Below are 26,067 nucleotides of genomic sequence, written 5' to 3'. Positions count from 1 at the left end.
TCAATCTTTGCTTATGCCCTATATATAAAAGTGGCAGGATAAAATGTCCCATGAAAGACTTTATTGTTCACTTTTAGCTTGTTTGATTCCATTAATGAATGTTATTTACACTACATACTGTTCAAAGCAATTTTCAATATATATTTAATTTCAAGTAATTGGTAATTATGTGATTATCTTTGAACCAACTGCCCAGAAAACTTGCATAAACAACAGTAAGGAAATATATTTAAAATTATACTTAATGTACTTAAATTAGTTCTGTCATCTATGATTACTGGTTTTGTTTGAGTCCAAGTCATGATCTTGATGTAGCATTTTTTAAAATATATAATTTCCTGGAGACAACATTAAAGAAGTACAGTTCTAGGCCCATATTTATCAGGCATCTCAGAATGACTCCTAGGAAATGCGATAGATACTTTATTAATCCCAAGGGGAAATTCACATACTCCAGCAGCAGCATACTGATAAAACTGAACTAGGATAAGAATTTCTCCTACCTCAGAGTAGCAAATGACAAGTGTTTATGACCCTCCTACTCCTAGTGCCAGACCAATTTGCAAGTGGTATTCCTAATGACATTATGCAGTTCCATGGAAATCATGATGACGCTTTGTAGTTTTCTGATATTAAAACTACAGCATCAACATGGAGAAAATAATAATAAAAATAATAATAATATAAGACAAAGAAGGAAATTATAATAAGCCACTTAGCAACAAAATCATAAGTAATACTGGAATGTGCACAGAGACAAAGTTCAGGACACACACCGAAAAACAGTAAATTGCAATAATAGGCACATTTATTTAACAATGAATATTCCGCAGCCATACTTTAAATGGATCACATACCTACTGTTATGGCAAGGAGTAGCACCTGTTAAAAGTAGCACCAAAGTAACAGTTACACTAAACACTAACCAAAACCATAAGTCCATTCTTCTCTCTGTGATTCCCCTTTATTTTCTAAAAAGGCTATTAATCCAGTGCCCTGGGAGTTTCTGCCTGCCTTTCTGAACCATCCAAGGCTAGTAAAGTGTAACACGAATATTCCAGGGGTTTGTGGAATGCAGATTCCTTGGTGCAGGATTTGTTTGTCAGATCTTATTTGTTGTCCAGAATTTCCAAAACACACAGAAGTCCTGGGATGTGCATGCTGATCTCTGCTTGAATCCCAACTTCTGGCACCTCCTAGCAAGTTAGGGCAACTCACTTCTTCTAATTCCTGGCGAAGTTAGGAGTAGTTTCCCAAATTAGGAAAACTGAAAAATTTGTTTTACTCCTACTCCGAAGAGTAAGACCAAATTTGCATCACTCTAGAGATTACAACTGCTTTCCTGCTCTGAGACACTTGATAAATATAGGCACTGATCATGCATTTAAAAGCCTCCTCTGAGTAATGTTTAACAGGATCATGCTGCTAATGATGCTGGAATAGGTGTGTACTGTAAATCCCTAATTTATAGAAGATATACGCTAAGTGGTCATTTTATTATAAACATCTTCTCATTAACAAACATTGTCATCTCCTCAAACCAACCACTCATGTGGCTGCAACTCAAAATAGATAATATGCAAAACTGATCAGGAGATGTAGTTTCTTCATCAAGCATTAGAACGGGTAAGATGAGTTATCCTAGAGACTGACTGCAGTACTGGTTTTCAGTCGTGGGTGTCAGCTTGTAGTATTGTTAGGCATCATATAGAGAAACATTCTTTTAGATATGGATCTCTAAAATGTACAAGTAATATGCCTGATCACTCTACCACAGAGCATTTCCAGAACCTAACAGCACCTGAGAAATACAGTGATTCAACAGAAATTGCATCCCATTCCCAGTGTTGTGGATTTAGCACCTTCACATCATGTCTGCATGGGTTTTACTCCAGGTACTATGGTCTTCCTATGTCCCAAAAGATCAGCAGGTTAGGTTGATGGTGTATTCATAACTGGGCCCCTTTCAGGGCTCATTCTTGCCTTGCACACAATGCGGCCAAGATAGGAAACCTTCAATTGGATTAAGCAGATTTGAAAATGTTGTGTTATTTGTTAAGTGAGTGACTAAGAACATTTTCACTAGGTACCAGAAGACTCATCTAGTTAAGTTTCCACATCTGACCATGAATACTAGCAGCTCCCTGAAACATCATATGTAATCATGTACAGTTGTTTTTGTTTTGTTTTTTTTTGGTTTTTTTTTTTTAACTGTTAAAAACACTCACGTTTCCTTTTATTTATTTAGCTGAGGCCTTTATCCAAGACAACTTAACAATATTTGAGGTACAACTGGTTACATTTATTTTGGTTTTCCAACTGAAACACAGGTGGGTGAATATGGTCATGGTTACAGGGTGTCAATAGCAGGATTTGAACCCACAAATTCACAGTTTGTAGTCCATATTCTTAACTTCTATGCCACACTGACTGCCAGGTGATTTAAGTCATTAATAAAATAAATTTACACACAGCACTTAAAGTAAAACTCACCAACACAGGTAACAAATGTATAAATTCCATACAGACATTACCCAAGCCAATATATGAACCCAGTCTTGCTGTGAAGCAGCAGCAGTACTGCATGCTGTCCCACCATTCCACATGCCACATTACAATGATTCCAAATTAATTTTCAAAATTGAAAACCAAATGACTATTGGAGTTGTAGTTCCACTTTGTAAACCATTTATTTAAGTCTAAAAACAATACTGAGAGCAGCAGTTTTATCACCTGCCATGTAGACTGAAATTTAAACAAACTTAGTCCTACAGGAAAATTATGTCTGGCTTTGTAAAATATTTTGCTCATATAAGAAAATCCTGTCTGAGCTGAGGAATACTTCCAAGTATCAAAGTAACTATTGCATTCACTAGGTCAACACAACCCAGCGCGGAGATATTCAGAAAGTACTCACAAGCTTTAAAAAAAAACATCTCAGAGCTGTGAATGTCTGCCCTAGAAAATCTTGGTCAAGCTTGTGGCTCACATGTTAATCCATGTGTCTGTAGGGTATTAGTGTCTGCATGTTGCACGCCGTCTGGGCCACAAGGCAAATCTCTTACAAGAGAAGGCAGAAAAAAAAAAAAAAAAAAAAAAAACTTGCTCTAGAGTTATTATATGAGCACAATGATTAAGTTTAATTTCTTCTTTATGTTTGTGACCCCCAATAAAACTCCATCTATAAATCATTAATAAAATCACAATCCTTTTAAACAAACCATTACAAACACATTTGGCAAAACAATGCAAAACAATACTACAAAAAATAATAAAATAATAAAATAATATGTTTAGTAGTAAAAACAAATTACGACACTATGGTAAAAAGAAACAGAAAAACTGATTTGGTTAAAAACAAACATACAACCAAAAATTGAGTCTTATTCCTAAAGCTAGAAAGTAATACATTACACTATATGTTTTTCTTTTTTTTTTTGTAGATAACGCCATTTTTAAGTAGGAAACAGTTTCATATACAGTGCCATTACTAAAAATGTAATGCAAATAAAGAATGCAATAAATACAATGCTTTATATTTTCTTCCATCAAAATGGTGTGACAACAATGAGGAACAGTGGCTATGATATTGGACTTTATTTAAACAACAACGTCACTAATTCAATGCTTGTCTCCAAGTCACCGAGGGACACTTAACCTTCATGTGTAATTTGTTGTAGTTAGAACACAGGAAGAACTACAGTATAATGTATTCTGATCTTGTAAGATGCCAAATATAAATAAAGGCAGGGGAAGAATATATAGTAACAATAACATAATAATAATTGCTAGCATTGTACCATTACTTCTGTCACATTTTCCAGCAGCTTTAGCATTCACTAACGGCCACCTAATACATTTTTAAACAAATACCAAATCTTGGATGAAAACAAAAAAAATAAATAAACAGAAAGGGAGTGATAGTGAGAGGTTGAGTGGTTATACTGTACTGTTTTTTCTTTGTACCCAAAAAAAATGATTCCACAATGCTTTTGCTGATCACACTGATAAGGGAGCAGAGTGATAAAACTTGAGTAAATGCCAAATGTGCATACAACACTATCCACACAAACACTGGGATTTATAGAAGGAAACTTGATGGGAGAACATACATATACATATTTACATGCAACTGTGATTTATCTGTACGTAGCATTCTGGAGAAACTGGGAAAAGGTGACATCTTTGATAAATAAATGGTGACTCGTGCAATAATTCCTCACTAAGCCATCATTATAATGTGTGCTGATGTGACAAGCATAATAAACCTCAAAAATTATGAATATGGTGCAGAGATTCAGTTTCAGTTCGCTTTTAAGAGGACCAGTGCTGTGTACTTGCACTGAAGAACTTTGTTTTTTTGTTAGTTCATATAATTTGCCTGTTGTCACTTCTAAGAATTAGGAACCAAAGCATAACAGAAGCACAGACAAGATTCACTCCCTATATATGCAAAGCTCTAAATATCTTGTCTTACAGCCTATTTATATCCAACTTGTCAGACACAAGATGGATTTTCTGGTTCTGCTTGAAAACTATGCAAATGACCATATACAAAAGGAAAGAGCTTTTATGAACAGATCATATTTTTTTGTCTACAATGATAACTGGCTTATGAGCCAATTTAGACTTTCAAAAGACTTTCTTTTGAAACAAATAAACTTTCAAGAGACCATCTCTTGGAACTATGTGCCAAGTTGGCCTCGATATTAGAAAGACAGAATGCCTGAAATCACCTACACCTGTTCAAATGCAGGTTTTAATAATGGTGGGCTTTCTGGTAACAGGTACCCACCTAAGGGAACTGGCCGACAGGTCAGGAATATGTCAACAAACCTTCAGCTGCATCATATCCACTATGCTGGAAGCCATTAACAACTGATGAGGTGCTACATTCAATTTTTGCATGGTTTGGTTGTACATGCCAACATAAGAAGAAAATCTGCAGTGGTGTCCATTTTTTCTATCATAATCATAGCAATTGAAGCACTGATATTGCAAAATGTGCACCTAGCGAGAATGACACTGCTTTTGTTAACCATAAGCAGTGATATTCCATTAATGCACAGGTCATATATATGATGCCCAGATGGCTTACAAAAGTTGTGACTCAAGTCGGCTAGGTCAAACAGGTCAGGTCAAGTTTGGAAGCATGCACTGGTACCCCCTGTAGCCACACCCACAACACGGTCTCAGGATCCAGGTTGGTAACCCCCCTAGGCAAACACGCAGTCCAACCCCATGGAAGTGATCATCTATGTGCCGCACCCAGATGTTCCGTGCACATCTGCTTGGCCTGGTCCAGCCGCTCGGGTTCCCAGTAATGAGGCTCCAGCGATCTGGATCACCAGCAGGATATCACGCTACATGGCCCTAGAGCCGTAACTGATGCTCCCTACCTGCATTGTGAATATGCCTCATTCGGGACTCTATGAGCAACCGCTCATTCAACACAAAGTTTAACTACCGGTCAATTCATGATTAATTTATTTTGAGGCAAAGTAGCATTGATCAAACAACTTGCTGAAGATGCTGTACGTGATGGCTACCTTGTTGATACAGTACGATAACTGATTATATATGTATTTTATGTTTAAATAGAATTCATGAGTTACCAGAATGAAAATGAAGTGAAATTAAATATTTCTTTCCCTTCCCTCGGCTTCTTGGTGAAAACACAATAAGGCATTCTGATACATTTTAAAAAAAATGTTTTTTACACCTTTCCCAGACAACTCAGTAAATAAAATTGTTAAGCAACTTAAATGCCTACAATGACAATTATTTCATGGAAAAATAATAATACATTTTATTTAAGGCGCCTTTCTAAACACCCAATGACACCATACAAACAATAAAATCATAAAACCAATAATAAGCAAACATACTTGTAAACATACACATATACATATACAGTATATATTGAACTGAAAATAAACAAAGAAAATAAGAATACAGCCCAAGGTCATGTAGTGTAAGCTAATTTAAACAGGTGAGTCTTAAGATGGGATTTGAAAATGGGTAGAGAATCAATATCCCCAATGTTTTGTGGTAGTGAGCTCCATAAACAATGAGAAATACGACTAAACGCCCTGGAACCCATGGTGATCAGGCTGGCGGTTGGTTGGTGATGAGGAGACCAGATGTGGAAGCCCTAACAGTGTAGTTGCGAGTAAACATATACAGTGGAACCTTGGATTGCGAATAACTTGGTTTGTGAGTGTTTTGCTAAAATTTTTAATAAATTTTGATTTGATAAACAAGCGAGGTCTTACAATACAAGTAGTACGTATATGCTTTGTCTGCCGAGCATCACGTGATCACAACCGAGCTGATGGTTCTTATCTCTCTCGCTGCGGGATTGCGGGCAATCTCGGGCTCAGTCGGCGTACCTCTGATATGGTCAACATTTGTACGAGCGTATACTGTTTACTATATCATTGTGTCCACGTGTGTGTGTGTTGTAACGTGCGAGTCCCTGTCTTGCACCCGAAAACATGAAGTTGAGTCTCAGTACTTTAGCGCCACCAGCTTTATTCAGCTTGAAACAGGAACAGCACGGTTATCTATTGTAGCGGGATCTGCCACTCTTCTATACACAGACACAGCAGTCAGGCAAGGTCGGGGCCAGGACTGTGCCCTCAGCATTTATATGTTCCTTGTATCACCCATCAACGGCAGGCGCTTATAGCATGTCCACGATCTTTTCGGATTCGCTTTTACAGCGAACTGCTACAGTGTTGGGAGCCTGAAGTTGCTTCACGACGCTCTTATGCGTGTCGTCCCGTTGGGTGGAATCCCACAAGAGTTTAGAAACTCACTCAGACCAGCCATGATTATTTTCAAAGGTAAAGTGGAGGTTCATTTTTTTAATGTATTTTTACTTTATATTTTGTATTAATTATTTTTATATGAATAGTTTTGGGTTGTGGAACCAATCATCTGAGTTTCCATTATTTCTTATGGAGAAATTTGCTTTGATATACAAGTGCTTTGGATTGCAAGCACATTTCCGGAACGAATTATGCTCGCAAACCAAGATTCCATTGTATACGGTGTCATGCATGAGCGCATGAAGAGCAGCTTAAGGACCCCACGCGCATCTTGACAACCCGTGCCAGGGGACAATGGCGGTGTGCTAACCTTTCCTCTCTCCCCGTAGAAAAGACGAAGCACCGCAGCCATAATCCTGCCTGGACAACCAAAACATCAATGCTTCCGGGTTCCTTTCTTCCCTCCAGTCCCCCAGTGATGATGTCCTCTACCCATCCACCACCACGCCTTCCCAGCGTTCCACGTAACCAATTTCTGATCCTACTCCTTATAGTGTTCGTCCTCCCATTGCTTTTTGTCTAATGCTATTTCTGTTGAAGCAAAGTTGGACCTTTTTGTTACAGTATATACGGGGCTCAAAACCCCAAACCTTGATCTGTTTCTGTCTTATTATTACAACGGTCAGAGAAGTATAATGGAGCAAGGTTATAAAGTGCTTTGAAGGTAAGTAAAAGAATTCTGAAATCAACGTGAAATTTTACAGAAAGCCAACGAAGCTGCTTAAGAGACAGAGTTATATGTTGTATGGAAGAGGTCTGAGTTACAATTTCGGCAGTTGAGTTCTGAATAAGCTGGAATTTATGGAAAAGCTTATGCGGGAGACCAAAGGGATCAGAATTACAATAATCAATGCAGGAAGTGACCAACGCGTGAGTAAGAATAGTGGTGCTATTTAGTGTGAATGAGGGCTGCAGGCGTGCAATGCTACGGAGACTGAAAAAAAGATGACCATGTAAAATTACCGATATGGAATTCAAAAAACGGAGTACTATAGGTAATAAGGTAACCCTCAAACTCTTAACCTGAGAGGAGGGGTAGACTGAGGTACCATTAATGTTAAGTGAAAAACTATTCAATTTTGATAAAGAAGACTTGGAGCCAGTGAGGAGAACTCCTGTCTTATGGCTAACGAGGTGGAGGAAACTGGAAGGAAACCAAGATTTTACTTCAAGTACACAATCATTGAGGCAGGAAGGAGGAAGGACATAGCTGGGCTTTCTAGATATACAGAGCTGAGTATTGTCTGGGCATAACAGTGAAAATTGATTCCAAATTTATTAATAATGGCACCTAAAGGGAGTAGATATATTAAGAACAGTAAGGGGGCCAAACACTGATACCTGGGTAATACCACAAGTGACAGGAAGGAATCGTGATCAAGAGGTTTTTTAGCTGAACAAACCGAGTAGAACTAGACAGATAAGTAAACCAAATAATTCGGGTATCAGTAATGACTATGGAAGCTAACCGATTCAACAAAATACTATGCGATACAGTATCAAAGGCTGCACTCAGATCAAGTAGGACAAGTATTGTTAAAAGCCCAGCATCAGCAGCCATCAACAGGTCATTAGTGACCTTTACCAAGGCTGTTTCCATACTATGTTTTGGACAAAAGCCAGACTGAAATGTATCAAACAGGTTGTTACCTGTGTGAAAGGCACTATATAAGTGCTTGACCCGGCACAGACACACTCTTCTTTTCCACTCCTCCAAGGAAGCTTCATCATCCTTCTCCTGACTCCGGCTCCTGAGTGGTGGTCGCTGGCTCCTTTTATTAGGCACCTGGAAGTGCTCCAGGTGCTTGATTGCTGACATCTGGCTGCACTTCTGGTTGTGGTGAAACTACTGCCCAGAAGGGCCCAGTAGTTCCCACTGCAGCATCCCCTGGCAGTGCCTGCGAAACCCAATAGGGTTGCACCAAACTCCACCTCCCATGAAGCCCTGCGGGAGTCCGAGGCACCGCTACCATCTAGCGTCCAGGGGGAGGTATTGGGTCTCCCAAGCTTGCTCTCCCGGAACATATGCTGCAGGGGCGTCTGGGCAACTACTTTTTCAAGAATTTTTGAAAGGAATGGTAGATTTGAAATAGGATGATAATTACTGAAGTTACAGTCATGGCCGAAATTATCGGCACCCCTGGAATTTTCCCAGAAAATTGTTGCAATTACAAATGTTTTGGTATACACGTTTATTTCCTTTATGTGCATTGGAACAACACAAAAAAACAGAAAAAAAGCCAAATCTGACATCATTTCACACAAACACACCAAACTCAAAAACGGGGCTGGACAAAATCATTGGCACCCTCAACTTATTATTTGGTTGCACACCCTTTGGGAAAAAAATGACTGAAATCAAGCGCTTCCTATAACCATCAACAAGCTTGTTACACCTCTCAACTGGAATTTCCTACCACTCTTCTTTTGCAAACTGCTCAAGGTCTCTCAGATTTGAAGGGTGCCTTCTCCCAACAGCTATTTTGAGATCTCTCCATAAGTGTTCAATCAGATTTAGATCCGGACTCATTTCTAGCCACTTCGCAACGCTCCAGCGCTTTGTCTTCAACCATTTCTGGGTGCTTTTAGAGGTATATTTGGGGTCATTGTCCTGCTGGAACACATATGACCACTGACGCAGAACCAGCTTTCTGACATTGGGCCCTACACTGCGCCACAATATCTTTTTGTAGTCTTCAGATTTCATGATGCCTTGCACACAGTCAAGGCATTCAGTGTCGAAGGCAGCAAAACATCTCCAAAACATCTTAGAACCTCCACCATGTTTGACTGTGGGTACTGTGTTCTTTTCTTCGTAGGCTTCATTCAGTTTTTCTGTAAACAGCAGAATGATGAGCTTTACCAAAAAGCTCTACCTTGGTCTCATCTGTCCACAAGACGTTCGCCCAGAAGGATTTTGGCTTCCTCAAGTACATTTTGGCAAACTCCAGTCTGCCATTTTTATGTTTCTGTGTCAGCAGTGGGGTCCTCCTGGCTCTCCTGCCATAGCATTTCATTTTGTTCAGATTTCGACGGATAGTTTGAGCTGACACTGTTGCACCCCGAGTCTGCAGAACAGCTTGAATATGTTTTGAAGTTGATTGGGGCTGTTTATCCACCATTCGGACTATCCTTCATTGCAGTCTTTTATCAATTTTTCTCTTCCGTCCACGTCCAGGGAGATTAGCTACAGTGCCATGTGCTGTGAACTTCTTGATTATCTTGTGCACAGTGGACAAAGAAACATGAAGATCTCTGAAGATGGACTTGTAGCCTTGAGATTGTTGATATTTTCCACAATGTTTGTTCTCAGGTCCTCAAACAATTCTCTGCTCGTCTTTCTGTTCTCCATTCTTAGTATGGCACACTCAGACACACAACAGAAAGGTTGAGTCAACTTTTCTCCATTTTAACAGGCTTCAGGTGTGATTGCTATAGGCGAGTTCAAACGAGCATCATATGTTTGAAATAAAATGATTTACTCACAATTTTGAAAAGGTGCCAATAATTTTGTCAGGCCCACTTTTGGAGTTCTGTGTGACATGATGTCAGATTTGGCTTTTTTGCTCTGTTTTTTTGTGTTGTTCCAATGCACATAAGGGAAATAAACGTGTATACCAAAACATTTGTAATTGCAACAATTTTTTGGGAGAAATGGTGCATCTTCTGGGAAAATTCCAGGGGTGTTGATAATTTCGGCCATGACTGTATTGAGATCAGCACCAGGTTTATTTAAAATTGGGGCTATTAAGCCGATTTAAGGGATAAAGGGACAAAACCAGATCTCAGAGAAGACTGAATGATTTAAGTGAAGAAAGTAAAGGCAAGCAGGCTTTTACCAGTCGAGCAGGCATGGGATCAAGCTGAGAAGTGGCAGATCTAGATTTATGAATAAGATGAAAAACTGCAGTTTCAGTGAGCAATTCAAAACTTGATAGACAAGTAAAAGAAGGTTCAGTTGAAATATTTAAATAGGAACTGTATGGTGTACATAGTGAAGACTCTAGCTGCTGATAAATATTATCAATTTTGGTTTTAAAAAAGGTCAAGAAAGCAGTGCCACACATATGAGATGGAATTATATCAAGACCTGCAAGAATTCTGTTAATAGTGGAAAACAAAACTCTTTTGTTACTATCAGACATGGTTTGTTTACAGTAATATGTAGTTTTAGTCACAGATAATGCATCTTTGTACAGACAAAGGTGCTCACAATACATTTATATATGCACAGTGATTCCAGTTTTTTTCATAGCAACATTCTAAGCAACGACTGTTCACTTCAAATCAGCAAAGCTCAGGAGTGAACCAGGGAGCAGAGTCAGTAAAGAAAACAGTCTGGGTTTTTAGAGGTGCAAATGTGTCCAAAAGGCTATAGAGTTTATCATTGTAGTAAGAAACCAATTCATCTGGGGAAAGTAAATCTTCATTGCAGGTAATGTTATCAATTGCTGTAGTCAAGGCAGATATTTTTGTATTTTTTATGCTATAATAACCCATACAGCATTGTTGTTTAAGTTTGAATAATGGCAGATTAACACTAAATGAAAGTAATTTATGGTCAGATATAAAGAAATCAGATGTATTACGATCACTTGGGGCAATGCCAGAGCAGCATACAAGATCAAGAGTATGGCCTCTGGAGTGAGTTGGGAAATTAACAAATTGTTGTACACCAAAATGTATCAAGGCAAGACATAAAATCCTTTATAAATGGGGAGTTAATAATATCCACATAAATTTAAAAATCACCCAGCAGAATAGCAAAAAGTGCACATAACAATGTCAATAAAGTAGAAAATCCATCTAAAAAAATCATTACTAAATTTGGGTGGTCAATATATAGTAACCAGTTGTATTTATAGAACCGTTAATTTTAAGCTACTGATTCAAAACAAGCTTTCGGCAGCAAGGACATATGAGCCATTTTAAACTTCCCATTATATAGTATCCCAAGACCACACCCCCTCCCCCAGAAAGGTCGGGGGTTGCAGGATGTAAACAAACCCAGGCATGCAACAGTGATTTAAGTTGTATAAAATCATTAGGTTGCTTCCAAGTGTCTCAACCAAACAAAAGAATTCAAATTTACAATCCTCCACAACATCAAAGAAACCCAGTCCCAAATAAAAGAAGAAATAATCCAACAATCAGGTAAAATTTGATAATCCAAGATTAAATTGATACAGTCAAATTATTCTGTTTTTTTGGTGGAACTGAAAGCTGACCAAGACAAATGATACAAATTATACCAGAGGCAGTCAGAAGTGCCACTGTCCACTCAGTAGTAGTTAAAAAAAAGACAAAAATTGCAAGTTACAAAGTCAAAATTATATCGATAACCTGTCTCTAAGAAAATGATCAGCAGTGATGTGTTTACTTCAGCTCTGTTAAGTATTTGTGGTTTAGGAGCAGTTGAGCTAACAGAACGTAGCCTTCCTTAAAGATACAACAAGATGTACAGTACACATTGACTTTGTAGGTTACTAAGAAACTACATTTGACCTGGAAAACATTTTGCACGGTTATATCTGACATGACTACAAAAGATTTTTTTTTCCTTTTTCAAAAAAAGCCGAATTTACATGGCACTCTTGTGGTTGCATAGTAGTGCAGAGGTTGGGTTCCTGTCTCACAGGTACAACAGATTGGTCTACAATTTCCCATAAAAAGAAACTGCCTTTTTTATCTATCTTGGGCTTTTCCAACTATTGCATTATCTTTAGAGTTATGATGTTGAAAATAATGCAAGAAGACACATGAGCAACACAAGATATTTTGACTGAACCATAATATTCAAATATGTCATCAGTTGTGAAAATAACGGAGATTGTGATTTCAAGTCACCAAAATCCTGCTTCATTACCTTTCAGCACTGTTTCATATTATCACAAGCTCACCATATTTTGACAGATGTGTTTTAACATGCTGTCTGACTGCACTGGGGACCATATGAATGAATGTTTCCTATGAATATTGAGGTTAGCCAGTCTTGGCCCATCTTTTTCCTTTATCCATTCTGGTATAATAACACAAGATATCAAACAGACAAGCCTCACTTCTGCTTGCGTAAGAAATCAACCACTTTTCTTATTTACTTGAGACCCCATCATATATGTACATCTGGCTGTATGTTAGTTGTCAACAGGTGCCCACCTCTACAACTTAAGAGTGTCATTGTTGATGCTTTGGCAAGTTGCTGGTAATGCTACACCACAAGACTGGTGACCATGGGTGCACATCGTCACAGATAGATAGGATTATATAAATGAAGGTTACAAGTAAAAATTGCTGGAAATGTTGAGTAGCCAGTTTCAATTATTTATTTTATATAGGACATATTGGTTTGGATCAGAATGTGAATACATGCCCAGAAACAATGTATCAATATAACCTCTGAGGTTCTGGATAGACTCTGGACACCTATACCTGGAACTTGATTAGACTGGTTAAGGAATAATATGGAATATAGTGGAATAACCAGGTCTCGGAATATTATGATATGCAATAAAACAAGGGCGGCACAGTGGCACAGTGGTAGCGCTGCTGCCTCGCAGTTAGGAGACCTGGGTTCGCTTCCCAGGTCCTCCCTGCGTGGAGTTTGCATGTTCTCCCGTGTCTGCGTGGGTTTTCTCCGGGCGCTCCGGTTTCCTCCCACAGTCCAAAGACATGCAGGTTAGGTGGATTGGCGATTCTAAGTTGACCCTAGTGTGTGCTTGGTGTGTGGGTGTGTTTGTGTGTGTCCTGTGGTGGGTTTGCACCCTGCCCAGGATTGGTTCCTGCCTTGTGCCCTGTTGGCTGGGATTGGCTCCAGCAGACCCCCATGACCCTGTGTTGGGATTCAGCGGGTTGGAAAATGGATGGATGGATGGATGCAATAAAACAAATGTGGAGGACAGGGTATGCTCATGGGAAATGTATTATTTATTTCTGAAAATGCTAAAATGTATGCTGTCCCTTGAACACTTGAGGTGATATGAACACTTGAGGCTATACAGTATATACAAGCTATGGCCTATAAAAGGCACAATTCTATAAAAATCACTTAAGTGGCCATTTGAGCATGCTTCATAATGAAGCACAAAAGAAAATGGTCAAGAAAAAAAAAATCAGTGCAGCTCCTCATGTCATAGCATAAATCAGTATCTATTATGGTAACTCTACATTGTTGAACTCGCAAGTACTTGTATTAAAAAAAGATCAGTGAAGGCAGATACAAAAAAGTAAAAGCAGCTCTTTAGCCAGAACAAGTCATTCATCATTTTCTATCATACGTCACTAGAAACTATCTTGGCAGTACTGGGTACAATAAAGGAATCAACCCTGGAGAACAACTAGCCCGTCACTGGATATAGTCATGCCATTCATACAATTACTCATACTGTGAGAATTTAAAGCTGTAAATCAACAAAAAATATACATCGCTGGAATGCAGGAAGAAATCAGAGATCACAGAGAAAACACAAACAGACAAAAGTACAGGTATAATCTCCGCAATAGCAATGACTGGGCCAGGAGTTTAACCGAGGTTCTTGTAGTGATAAGGTAGCAGAGCTAGCAACTGTACCATCCACACAAGTCTTTTACATAGACTCTAACTAAAATATTGGGTTATGTAGGAAGTAAACATATATATTTTTTGGAGTCCAGAAGAAAAAGAATCAACTAAAAATTACTTATACTTGCCAAAAGGAAACTACAAATGTACATTTATTGCCTTGCGATATTCTTAAATTAATAATGGATTGAAAAGCAGTAATTATTTGGACAAGAAATCTTTAATCCAGGATTAATGTGCATAATTTAAAAAATTAGCAAGCATGTTAATCAAAAGCTAAATAAATGGACAGGTTTTAATGCTGACTTTAAATTCTAAAATTTAGAGTGCTCATTTGCCTGCCAAATACTCTTTAATCATAAGGATAGGTTTCTGTTAATCTGAAATCAAAATAATAGCAGGATTTCAAAAATTGTATTTATTTTCAGTTAGATTTTTCAAGATTACAGATAAGTAGAATAATAAAAGTTTGATATAAACAAGCAATCTTTTTTCATTTTGCACTCCACTTTCCTTTCTATAAAGGAAACCCCATAAAAAAAAAAAACAGGTCGTTGCCTTAGCAGCCTACAGATGCTGTAACAATGACCCATTTACATCACCATAATGTAACATTTCTGGTATGTGGTATTTAAGGCTTTTCAGAAGGGTTAGTCATCATTTTCTTCTGCTTCTAAAATAAAACCACAAGCAGCATAATATGAACATCTATCCCAGAAATGAAATACTGTATTTTGTTCTGTACTCAGCTTTACATAGAAAAATACAGACATTAATAATCTGAGAAAACAAAACTGTGCATTTATCCAACTACTTCACAGTACAAGGAAAAAAACAGTGCCACTGCTTGTTGGGTAGTCATAAGGCATACCTGCTGAAATCACAATTCTTCAATATGCAGACAATAGAATACTGCGATTTTTTGTTAGACATTGTAAACTGGTTAAAGGAAAGCACCAGTAATAAAGTAAGCTAAACAGTTTTACAAACAACCAGAAAATGTGTATGTTATCTATGGCATGAGAAATTGGAAGGTTTAAATGGCGACCGTCTGATGCCTAAGTTACCACTAATATGGAGCCAATATAAAAATGCAGTTTGTACTAGGCAAACATCAGCTTCCAGCAGTCTGTCAACTGTTATTGTGTGTCTCCTCACACATTTTAAATCCATAGCCAACTATAAAGGTCTTGATTTATAGATTAATCTTATTTCTTTGGTACCAATACTCTGCATTTCCATTTGCATTACATGGACTATATAGCTAGTCAAACACAAAAGCTTTGATAATACTATGAAATGACAGCCAATCTAATCTGTGTGTGTGTTGTGAAGTAAACGTCCAGATTTTTGACTGGATGATGCACATAAAAACAAAAAGCTGGAACTAGCAGCATCATTCAAAAGCAGTATCAATAAGCAGCTGAACAGACAGTCCATAACTAAATGTGCAGTATTATCCAGTAAGAGTGAGGAAATCAACCTATGCTTAATGTAATTGATTGATAAAGTTATATAAAACAAACCAGAAAGTTGAAGCTCACCCATGAAAGACATTAGTACTGTATATACCTATAAATGCTTGAACATAAAGACAAGACAGTTCTCTGTCAAATATGTCAACTGCTGAGAGAAATGAAGCCTGCCATCTCCTGACTCACTTATATTGCAACCTGAATGAAGGAATAACATCTCTGTATCAACCTAGCAAAGATGAGCTTGGATAACAAGAAGGTCCAATTGTCTATTCAGCATCCAATCTTGGCTCATTATCACCATCACCCACCAAGTTAGTAGGCAACCTTGGGATGGTGACTCATGACCAGCAGTCCTTCAAAAACAATGCTGCTACTGTCTACCCAATCTTGTAGATTCAATATGTCTAATATCTGCAAGATCAGACAGTATCTGACAGAATATGCAGCACAATGGCTGGTCCAGGCCCTGGTCTTGTCACAGCTCGATTACTGCAACTCCCTGCTAGCAGGAGCACCAGCATGTGTCATCAAGCTGCTGCAGATGATTCAAAATACAGTGGCACATCTGGTATTCAACCAGAAGCCAAGGCTGATAAATGTCACTTCTCTCTTTAGATCACTACACTGGACTCCTATAGTAGCACATATTAAGTTCAAATCCTTTATGCTGACTACAGAGAAGTCAGTGGCTCTCCACCTATATATATTGATACACTGGTGAGGTCATATGCTCATTCTCGACCAGTCAGGTCTGCCGCTGAACTGCATCAAATCTCAGTCCAAATTCTTTTCAGGTGTAGCTCATGGCTTGTGGAAGGAGCTTCCCACCACCACTCAAAACACGGACTCCCTGAATTTGTTTAAAAACTGTTTGAAGATTTGTTTGGTGAATTTCTGTTTAAGGCCGGAGTTATACTTCACGCGACGCGACACATGCTGCAGTGGACACTCCTGCTACGCAAGCGTTGTAGTGTTCATACTTGCATGCGTACTTTATGTAAATCTGGAGGAATCCACCAGGTGGTAGTGCAAGATATTATCACAGTGAGAATATGTTCGGCTTCTCTGTGTTGTAAATTGCCTAGAACACTCATTAAATTCTGATGACACCTTACTGCAATATCTCTGAAAATTATGTTTATTGATTAAATCCATCAATCCAGGGATGTGTCCATTCCAGCAAGCATTGGGCACAAGTGAGAAACAATCCCTGGACGAGGCCTCAGCTCATAGCAAGGTGAATACAAGCACTCGCATACACTAGCGTCATTTTAGCGGCACGAAATCCCCTAATCTGCATCTGCAGTCTAATGGTCTGGAATCCCTACAGATTTTATTTTTTTCTCCAGCCGTCTGGAGTTTTTTTGTTTTTTTCTGTCCACCCTGGCCATTGGACCTTACTCTTATTCTATGTTAATTAATGTTGACTTATTTTATTTTCTTACTGTCTCTTTTATTTTTCTATTCTACATTATGTAAAGCACTTTGAGCTACTTTTTGTATGAAAATGTGCTATATAAATAAATGTTGTTGTTGTTGCTTCGCCTTCACTGGCTCCCTGTGTCTTACAGAATTGCATATAAAATTCTACAAATAACCTACAAAGCCTTAAATGACCTTGCACCAAACTACATCAGTGACCTTCTCCATCACTATGTGCCTGTCTGCCACTAAGGTCCACTGATTTTGGCAATCTTGTTGTACCTCACGCTAATCTACACTCCATGGGTGACAGGGCCTTCAGCTATATAGCGCCCAGACTCTGGAATGACCTACCAAAATCAATCAGATCAGCTGACTCAATGAATTCTTTTAAAAAACAACTCAAAACTCATCTGTTCAGGAAGGCTATTAGCTCTACCTGACTTTATTACACTTCTTTGAATTTACCTCTATGTCAAGATGCTCATGTAACCGGTTCACCGACAAAAGCACGATAGACATATGAGCGTCGACAAAACCGCGACGGACAAATGAGCACCGACAAACAAGCTAACTGGTTTTCGACAAATGTGTGCCGAGAAAATCGCGAGAGAGGCCATGAGAGTGGGACGCATACATGCGCATTATGTACACATTATGTGCTAGGTATAACTGTTATAACTGGTGATGGCATGCTGCGAACAAATAACTCAGTCGAGGGTTGGCATAATGCGTCGTATACAAAGCGGAATTACCAGCAGTCAGGCTGCCAGCAAGACGTCTTGCTGCAATTTTTCCTACATATGCAGGGCGTGATCTTAAGGACTATCTGCGTGCCGTGCTGATGGCATGCCGCGTCTCATAATATTGACTTCTAAAATAAACATTATTATATATGCTTTAAACTAGTAATTCATATTTAATGAAACTTTCGCGATTTTGTCGGGGCGATTTTGACGGCAAGTTTTAATCGGCGCTATTTTGTCGGCGCTCGTATGTTTATCGCGCAAAATATTGGGTCACACATGTAATCTGTGTGTGTGTGCTAGAAGACCATCAATTATGTTGTTAGGCTTTTTCTCTGAATTTAATATCTTACTCTTTCTTTATTTATTCATCTGGTTTAGTAAAATGCTATATACTGTATACCCTGCCTTTCTTTCTTAAACTCTGTGAAGTGCCTTGAGCATGGGAAAGGTGCTATGTAAATAAAATGTATTATTATTAATTTGGGGTACCCCAATATAAACCCTTATTATTCAAATATAAAGGCAGGACAGTTATATATTTTTTTACTATAACCTGACAGATAATTTCTCAAATGTAATAGCATCTGTGTTTGCAGCAAATTTAAACAATCCTTTACTTAGAAACTGCTGCTAAACTAGGGAAAAAACAAACTAATATGGTATACTTCATAAACAAGTAATGCCTAGAAGTTTTTCACCTCCGAGTCGTTCCCAGACATGTCATCTATACCTGTGTAAAGTTTCATGTTGATAACAGAAACAAATAGTAAAAGCATTTGACCCATGAGTCCCCTCCTCTATCCAAAACCTCTCCAAATGGGAATCCAGGTTCAGAACAATTTTATTGCAAATAAAACTGTGAATCATATAAAACCTCTGAACCCCTTCCCCTAATGCACCCAAGTACCTCTCTACCCCACCTACACATTTACATGAAACTAATTATATTGTTTACTCATTCTTCAAATAGTGTATTTTTTTTATTGCAAACACTTATTATATGGACATCTATGTATCGCTTGAGATGTAACAGTAGCTGCCATCCAATGGTATGAAGTGTGAGTGTGTGACCTTTTGAGCCTGAGCTAAAGACCCAGAAAAATGAGGTTGTACTTACCAAAGGTGGCTTTGTGACTCCTATTATTTGGTGGATATCTCATGATGGATGCATCGTACAATAATGTCCTTGACTTTTTTTCATCAGGAGAATCTACTGTCAGTACTGATATGTCACTTGTTGATATTTGCTGTTGTTTTGTGGAGTAAATTTGAGAGCACTCAAAAATCAGAAAAGTATAACACCGTTTCTGATTTTCAGCCTATAGCTTGTGTTTGATCAGTCGGTGGGAGGGTTCATTGCATTGCCTGAAATCTATTGGTCAGGACTTCTTGATCAATGCATAAAACTTGGGTATTCCTTATGCAAAATAATTACTATGATTTTTCAAAATATTTTTGTGACAATTTATGTAACACCACATATACAGGTATATGATTTCATATCAGATTAAAAAGGCAACTATAAATATTGCAACAATTTGATTACTAGGAGTATGAATTCCACACCCATTGCTTGCAAGCAAGGTATCGTTTTTGTAGGTGTAAAGCACAGTTCACTTGTGTGATATACTGAAAGATTTTTACACGACCAGCCGGCCTGCTCAGGGTCTAAGAAGTTGTAGGTCTACTTGTGAGAAAATTCAAAATGTAAGTTATAAAGTCTTGCCAGTCCAAGGGTTAGAGAAACTGCACTGGTGTTTTTTATTGACAGCGTTCTGAATGGCACTCTTACAATTTTTCTTTTTTACAATAGAAAGATACACAATATAGCTAGGTGCACACTGTAACATTTTTCATTCTGGAAACAATCAAATAAATTACATCACAACCAACATGACCCCATGTTGTTCAGAATCAAAAACTGTTACACAAGATTACCTAACAGGTCACGCATTTTCCTCAGGAATTCAACATGAATCAAGTAAAATTCAAGTAAAACTCGAATCTGATATCTTTAGCATACACAGGTTGCCAAGTTCCCTGTATAATCCAAAAGGGAACAATGGTTTCTAATTAAATTAACCGGTAAAGTCTCTTATACAGTATTAAGCCAAGCACATGCACAACATCAGATGCAAGCAAATCAATTATGCTCCTTTGGTCTCAGCATGTTAAACCCTAAACCTAACCCTAATGTCCCCCAAACCATTAACAAGGGTATCTTAATATTAACTTATCATTTAATTACCTTCTCTGTGTTCCAATAGTCTCTGCATATTTCAAAATGGTATGACTCTAGTAATATAACAAAATATGGAATAGCTACTCTTTGGTGGCACTGCTTGGGATTCTTCCGACTGTGCACTTTACATTACTTGTGTCCACTATACTTTCAAATTTATATAAATTTCTTATCATACAATTTTTCCCCATTTCATATCTTTCTCTTCCAAATGACCTTTAACTATATTAAGGCATGGGGTAGCTGCTGTAAAAAATAAGTTTTACATTTTAGGGTTTTTTTGTGATACATTGACTTAAACAATCTTTACTGATTTTAATCAACCAGAACTATGAAGAACTTTAGCAAGAAAGTGAGACTTCAATAAAAATCAAATAGGACACTTTTGTCCAGGTATGAGTCAGTTGTGTGCTTAAGCAAGTTAGTCATTTTCATACTTTTGTATTTTTTCTTCAAAAAGTCAAAGTGAAGGGATAAATAGTCTTCTGGCTATCCAAAACAAAGGCAGAATTACAAAACAAAAGTTTCTATAGTGTCCTTCTGGGTTCACATTCTAATCAAAAACATTTTTATCTAAGTTACCTTCATCACAATGTCTCCACTGATGAAACACAGACAAGGAAATTTATCCAAGCTTTGAAAAGAGGTGAGGGGCAGAAATTTGTTATATATTGTGCAAGCAAATATGTTTGCAGCCGACAGTTAATATCTAAGTCATGCATAAAGTTTATGCACTGCCTCAAGACAAATGCTGTGCTTTGGTGTCCTACTGACATAGCAACCAGCTCATCAAATAGCAAAATGCTTGCCTCAGAGTTCATCTGCAAGAACCTGCTCCGATGTAAAACAGCACAGCAAGTACCTTCTCAATGTACACAACTATACAACAGTTACCTGCTCCTGGCCAGTACACACGACTTAACATAACCATGATGCAACCACATTCTTTTCTCTCATTCATTTTATGACAAGACCTTAACTTGTATACAGCAAAAATAAAAAAAGTCCAAAACAATACAAAGATAAATGGTTGGCAGGAAAACATAACTCAAACACGTTAATTTCTAAGATTAAGCTAATTTACTGTGTTTACTCTGTATTACAATATACTGTCAAAACAGAGCAAGACGATGATAAATATTTGAAAAAATAGTTAACCAAAGCTGTTAGCATATTGAAATAAAAAGTTAACAGGTTTATATTGGTAATTATAATTAAATTCCTCCATTAAAATGTATATTAATTTCCATATTGATGCTTTGGTTGTGTAATGCTCTTCATTAAATTCAATAATTTTTAACAGTGAGAAGAGAACGGATGTAAGAAATTTATAAAAAATAAATTGCAAAGTACACTTGCACAATCCCACAATCAAACATGCCACTCAGTTTAAAAGGGTGAAATTCTCCAGCGCCCATTTAAAATTTAAATCAAAACAAAAATATACATTGACAAATGTCACAAGAATCTGTAAAGTGTACCGGAAACATTTTAATAGTAAGTACCAAAAGGAGCGTTACAAATCAAGAATTTTTCAGCTTGGGTGAACATATCAGATCCACGTTTCCTACAACCTAACCTACACTGTTTATTTTTTCAGAACCAACAGCAACTAGTACTAATGGAAAACAATACAGGTGCTGGTCATAAAATTAGAATATCATGACAAAGTTGATTTATTTCAGTAATTCCATTCAAAAAGTGAAACTTGTACATTAGATTCATTCATTACACACAGACTGATGTATTTCAAATGTTTATTTATTTTAATTTTGATGATTATAAAACTGACAACTAATGAAAGTCCCAAATTCAGTATCTCGGAAAATTAGAATATCAATTAAGACCAATGCAAAAAAAAAGGATTTTTTAGAAATGTTGGCCAACTGAAAGGTATGAACATGAAAAGTATGAGCATGTACAGCACTCAATATTTAGTTGGGGCTCCTTTGGCCTGGTTTACTGCAGCAATGCTGCGTGGCATGGAGTCGATCAGTCTGTAGCACTGTGTTATGAGAGGCCATGTTGCTCTGATAGTGGCCTTCAGCTCTTCTGAACTGTTGGGTCTGGCGTATTGCATCTTCCTCTTCACAATACCCCATAGATTTTCTATGGGGTTAAGGTCAGGTTAGTTTGCTGGCCAATCAAGAACAGGGATACCATGGTCCTTAAACCAGGTACTGGTAGCTTTGGCACTTTATGCAGGTGCCAGGTCCTGTTGGAAAATGAAATCTGCATCTCCAGGAAGCATGAAGTGCTCTAAAACTTCCTGGTAGATGGCTGCGTTGACCTTTGGCCTCAGAAAACACAATGGACCAACACCAGCAGATGACATGGCACCTAAAACCATCACTGACTGTGGAAACTTTACACTGGACCTCAAGCAACGTGGATTCTGTGCCTCTCCTCTCTTCCTCCAGACTCTGGGACCTTGATTTCCAAAGGAAATGCAAAATTTACTTTCATCAGAGAACATAACTTTGGACCACTCAGCAGCAGTCCAGTCCTTTTTGTCTTTACCCCATGCGGAGACGCTTCTGACGCTGTCTCTTGTTCAAGACTGGCTTGACACATGGAATGCGACAGCTGAAACCAATGTCTTGCATACATCTGTGAGTGGTGGTTCTTGAAGCACTGACTCCAGCTGCAGTCCACTCTTTGTGAACTCCCCCACAGTTTTGAATGGGTTCTGTTTCACAATCCTCTCCAGGGTGCGGTTATCCCTATTGCTTGTACACTTTTTTTCTACCACATCTTGTCCTTCCCTTCGCCTCTCTGTTAATGTGCTTGGACACAGAGCTCTGTGAACAGCCAGCCTCTTTAGCAATGACCTTTTGTGTCTTGCTGTCCTTGTGCAAGGTGTCAATGGTTGTCTTTTGGACAACTGTCAAGTCAGCAGTCATCCCTTTGATTGTGTAATCTACAGAACTAGACTGAGAGACCGTTTAAAGGCTTTTGCAGGTGTTTTGAGTTAATTAGCTGATTAGAGTGTGGCACCAGGTGTCTTCAATATTGAACCTTTTCACAATATTCTAATTTTCTGAGATACTGAATTTGGGACTTTCATTAGTCGTCAGTTATAATCATCAAAATTAAAAGAAATAAACATTTGAAATACACCAGTCTGTGTGTAATGAATGAATCTAATATACAAGTTTCACTTTTTGAATGGAATTACTGAAATAAATCAACTTTGTCATGATATTCTAATTTTATGACCAGCACCAGTATGTGTGGATTTAGTCCATTTGGAATTCTAAATTGGCCCAGTGCGAGTAAGCGCGTCCTATGGTTAAGATACGGGCTTAGAAATAGGAAAATATTGTCTTGTGTGTTCTCAGTCTCCCCAGCAAGCAGACCCTGAGCCAAAACACCCTTGCGTTTAAAACACGGGGCTTAAGACTTAAAAGGCTGACGGTTCAATACACAATTTTACCTCGCTGGATGACGAAAAGGAGGTGACCTAAACTGTGCTATACTCTAAACACAAAATAAAATGGGCATCTATAAAATGTTATCTATATAGTGTTTACAGTGTTGCCCTCTACAGTTAAACAAACTGTTTATGTGTTTTCGCACAAGAAGAATACAAGATGACATTAAGCACAAGCTGAATTAACTCTTTTTAACAACTGGACACTTCTTTCCCCGAAAGAGCACACCCTAACAAATATAACAAAAAGAGTGTGATCTCTGACATCTACCTGGCGACGTTATTCCATAACAAACACTCACCTCCACCTGCTGATCCCCACGTTGGATGAGCCAGCGAACCAAGGATCAAGGATGTAAACGCAGCGCACGCTGTCCGCCCCCTTCAGGGACTCCCAAAGAGATGGGTTGTCGTGGAGTCGCAGACCCTTTCGGAACCAGTGAACTGTGTTCACAACCATGTCTGCAATAAAACGTTCAGCTACGACAGAAGAGCTTTACGCTAGATGGATAAAATCTCTCAAGTTTTAGGACATCCTTCAGGCCCCAAAGTTTACTTGATGTTGTAAACTGAATGGCCCCTTAGTAACACTCGTCCCAATGTGTTCTGTAAATCTCCTGTAGCTTCTTGAAGATCACCTTACACTCCGTGAAATGTGACGAACAATAAATAGAAGGTAATAAACGTTGGTGGGATACGAGGATCCTCAGTTGTTTCACGATTTCCCCTTAATCAAATCCTTTTCACAAATAACGTTTTTAGTTTCTCGATTAACCTTGCTCTAATAAACTGTTTTCCATTGCATCACAGAAGACGTAATGAAAGAAATGGCATCTGGACAGGCAGGAGAAATGAAGCAGCACAAAGCAACTTCAGCCACGCAATCGAATTTAGTACCCAGCAATTCTTGTGATTCGTAACCTGCGTTTATAGATGCGCTTCCACGAGTTACTGAGGGAAAATGAGGACTTTCTGACGTTGCCTCTGAAATGCAAGCAACAATGGGAATCCCGTCTTCTATATCCTTTTAAACAAAAAGTATGCAAACATAAGGGAGTCAAACAATCCCAAAACTGGCAGACGGAAAAAATAACGTGTCTTTGATCGTTTCACTTTTTCCTTCTGCGTAACTTAGCTGCTCTCTGCTTTGTAAACGAATAATATTAATCCAATGTGTGATTTTCGTGTCCTGATTCCTTCTAAAATCCAAGTCAGTTTAACCCAAAAAAATGCAAATAGGACTTTCACACGCAATTTCGTCACAGCTCTGAAACAACAACCTAGAACCGTCTATCGGCCATGAAGCTGACACGAGATATGCCCCGCCCCTCTTAGACGTAAAACAAAGCTCGAGCCTGATTGGATTTGCCTGCAGTCATGACAACTGATAGTCACGTTTCTCTAGTGTGACTGAGGGGAGCAAGGCGTGGATATGTAATCTGAACAATAAAAAGTTTTAAGTTTTTACATTTCATTTACAAATTTAACTCTACTGTCAATATGATTGCGTATTCATGGGATACAGATTCCGATGATTTCTGTTTACACAAAAGCATACGTTGTGTGGCTCGTCGATAGTGTGTGGCTCGTCGATAGTGTGTGCCTCGTATATGTAACTGTACAGTTGGCAACACGCGTCACTGAAGGTCACATCCGGATATAAAATTAAACAAGCCCTTTTATCATTTCGTACGTTTGCTTAATCTCGAAGTAAATCCTACAATAATTTTTGCGCGTTGATAATAGCGTTGGTAAAAAACGAACTTATAGCAATGCATAAAATAAGGTTTAGAGTTGACACGTAGGCGAACTTGTCTATTAGAATAAGTAAATTCGCACAATGTAATATGTAATGTATAATGTACACAAGTGTTTTCAACAGTAGTGTTTCTAGACGTTTATTTGCAATATCAACTACCAGTTTATTTACTATCATTCTTTGAAGTAACGTTCTCCCGTGCTGATAAACAGTTTAAAAAAAGTCGACAACACCTCACTATTTCGTCGTTGAAATTGAACAGCCATTTGTAATGCGCCTTTTGCGTTACATCAGGATTTGCGTCATGTCTCCGCCCCGTCCTCGGATTGGTTAAACAAGAAAAGTACCCGGATCAGCACACGAAGTAGGGCGAGGAGAGAGTTGTGTGGTAACACGTGCTGCTGCAGCGCGCCAAGCTGTGTTACCTAAGCTGTGTCGCTTACTGCCCCTCCCTTCATAGATTTGACCGCCTCCGCAAAGCTGTCTCTGGGGCATTATTCTGAGGTATGATACGTGCTTAGTTCGTGGTGCTGCAAGATTTGTTGAAACAGTGAGGTTATGGTGATTGCCATTTCCCAAATTGATGAGTTCCT

General features: G+C 38.3%; 1 protein-coding gene across 2 annotated transcripts in view; it reads right to left on the bottom strand.

The window, feature by feature from the left end:
* The window catches only part of cry1b (cryptochrome circadian regulator 1b), a 92,633-nt gene extending 67,599 nt beyond the window's left edge, over positions 1–25,034 (bottom strand). For both annotated transcript variants that reach the window (XM_039761621.1, XM_039761622.1), the window contains exon 1: positions 24,018–25,034. In XM_039761621.1, coding sequence (XP_039617555.1) covers positions 24,018–24,175 — 158 coding nt within the window. In that variant the 5' untranslated portion in view covers positions 24,176–25,034. The remainder of the gene's footprint in view (positions 1–24,017) is intronic.
* Between the last annotated feature and the right edge of the window lie 1,033 nt (positions 25,035–26,067).

Source organism: Polypterus senegalus, chromosome 8 (assembly GCF_016835505.1).
Source record: "Polypterus senegalus isolate Bchr_013 chromosome 8, ASM1683550v1, whole genome shotgun sequence".
Lineage (NCBI taxonomy): Eukaryota > Metazoa > Chordata > Cladistia > Polypteriformes > Polypteridae > Polypterus > Polypterus senegalus.
Note: the sequence above shows the minus strand (reverse complement) of the source record. Positions and strands in the feature narration are given on the sequence as shown.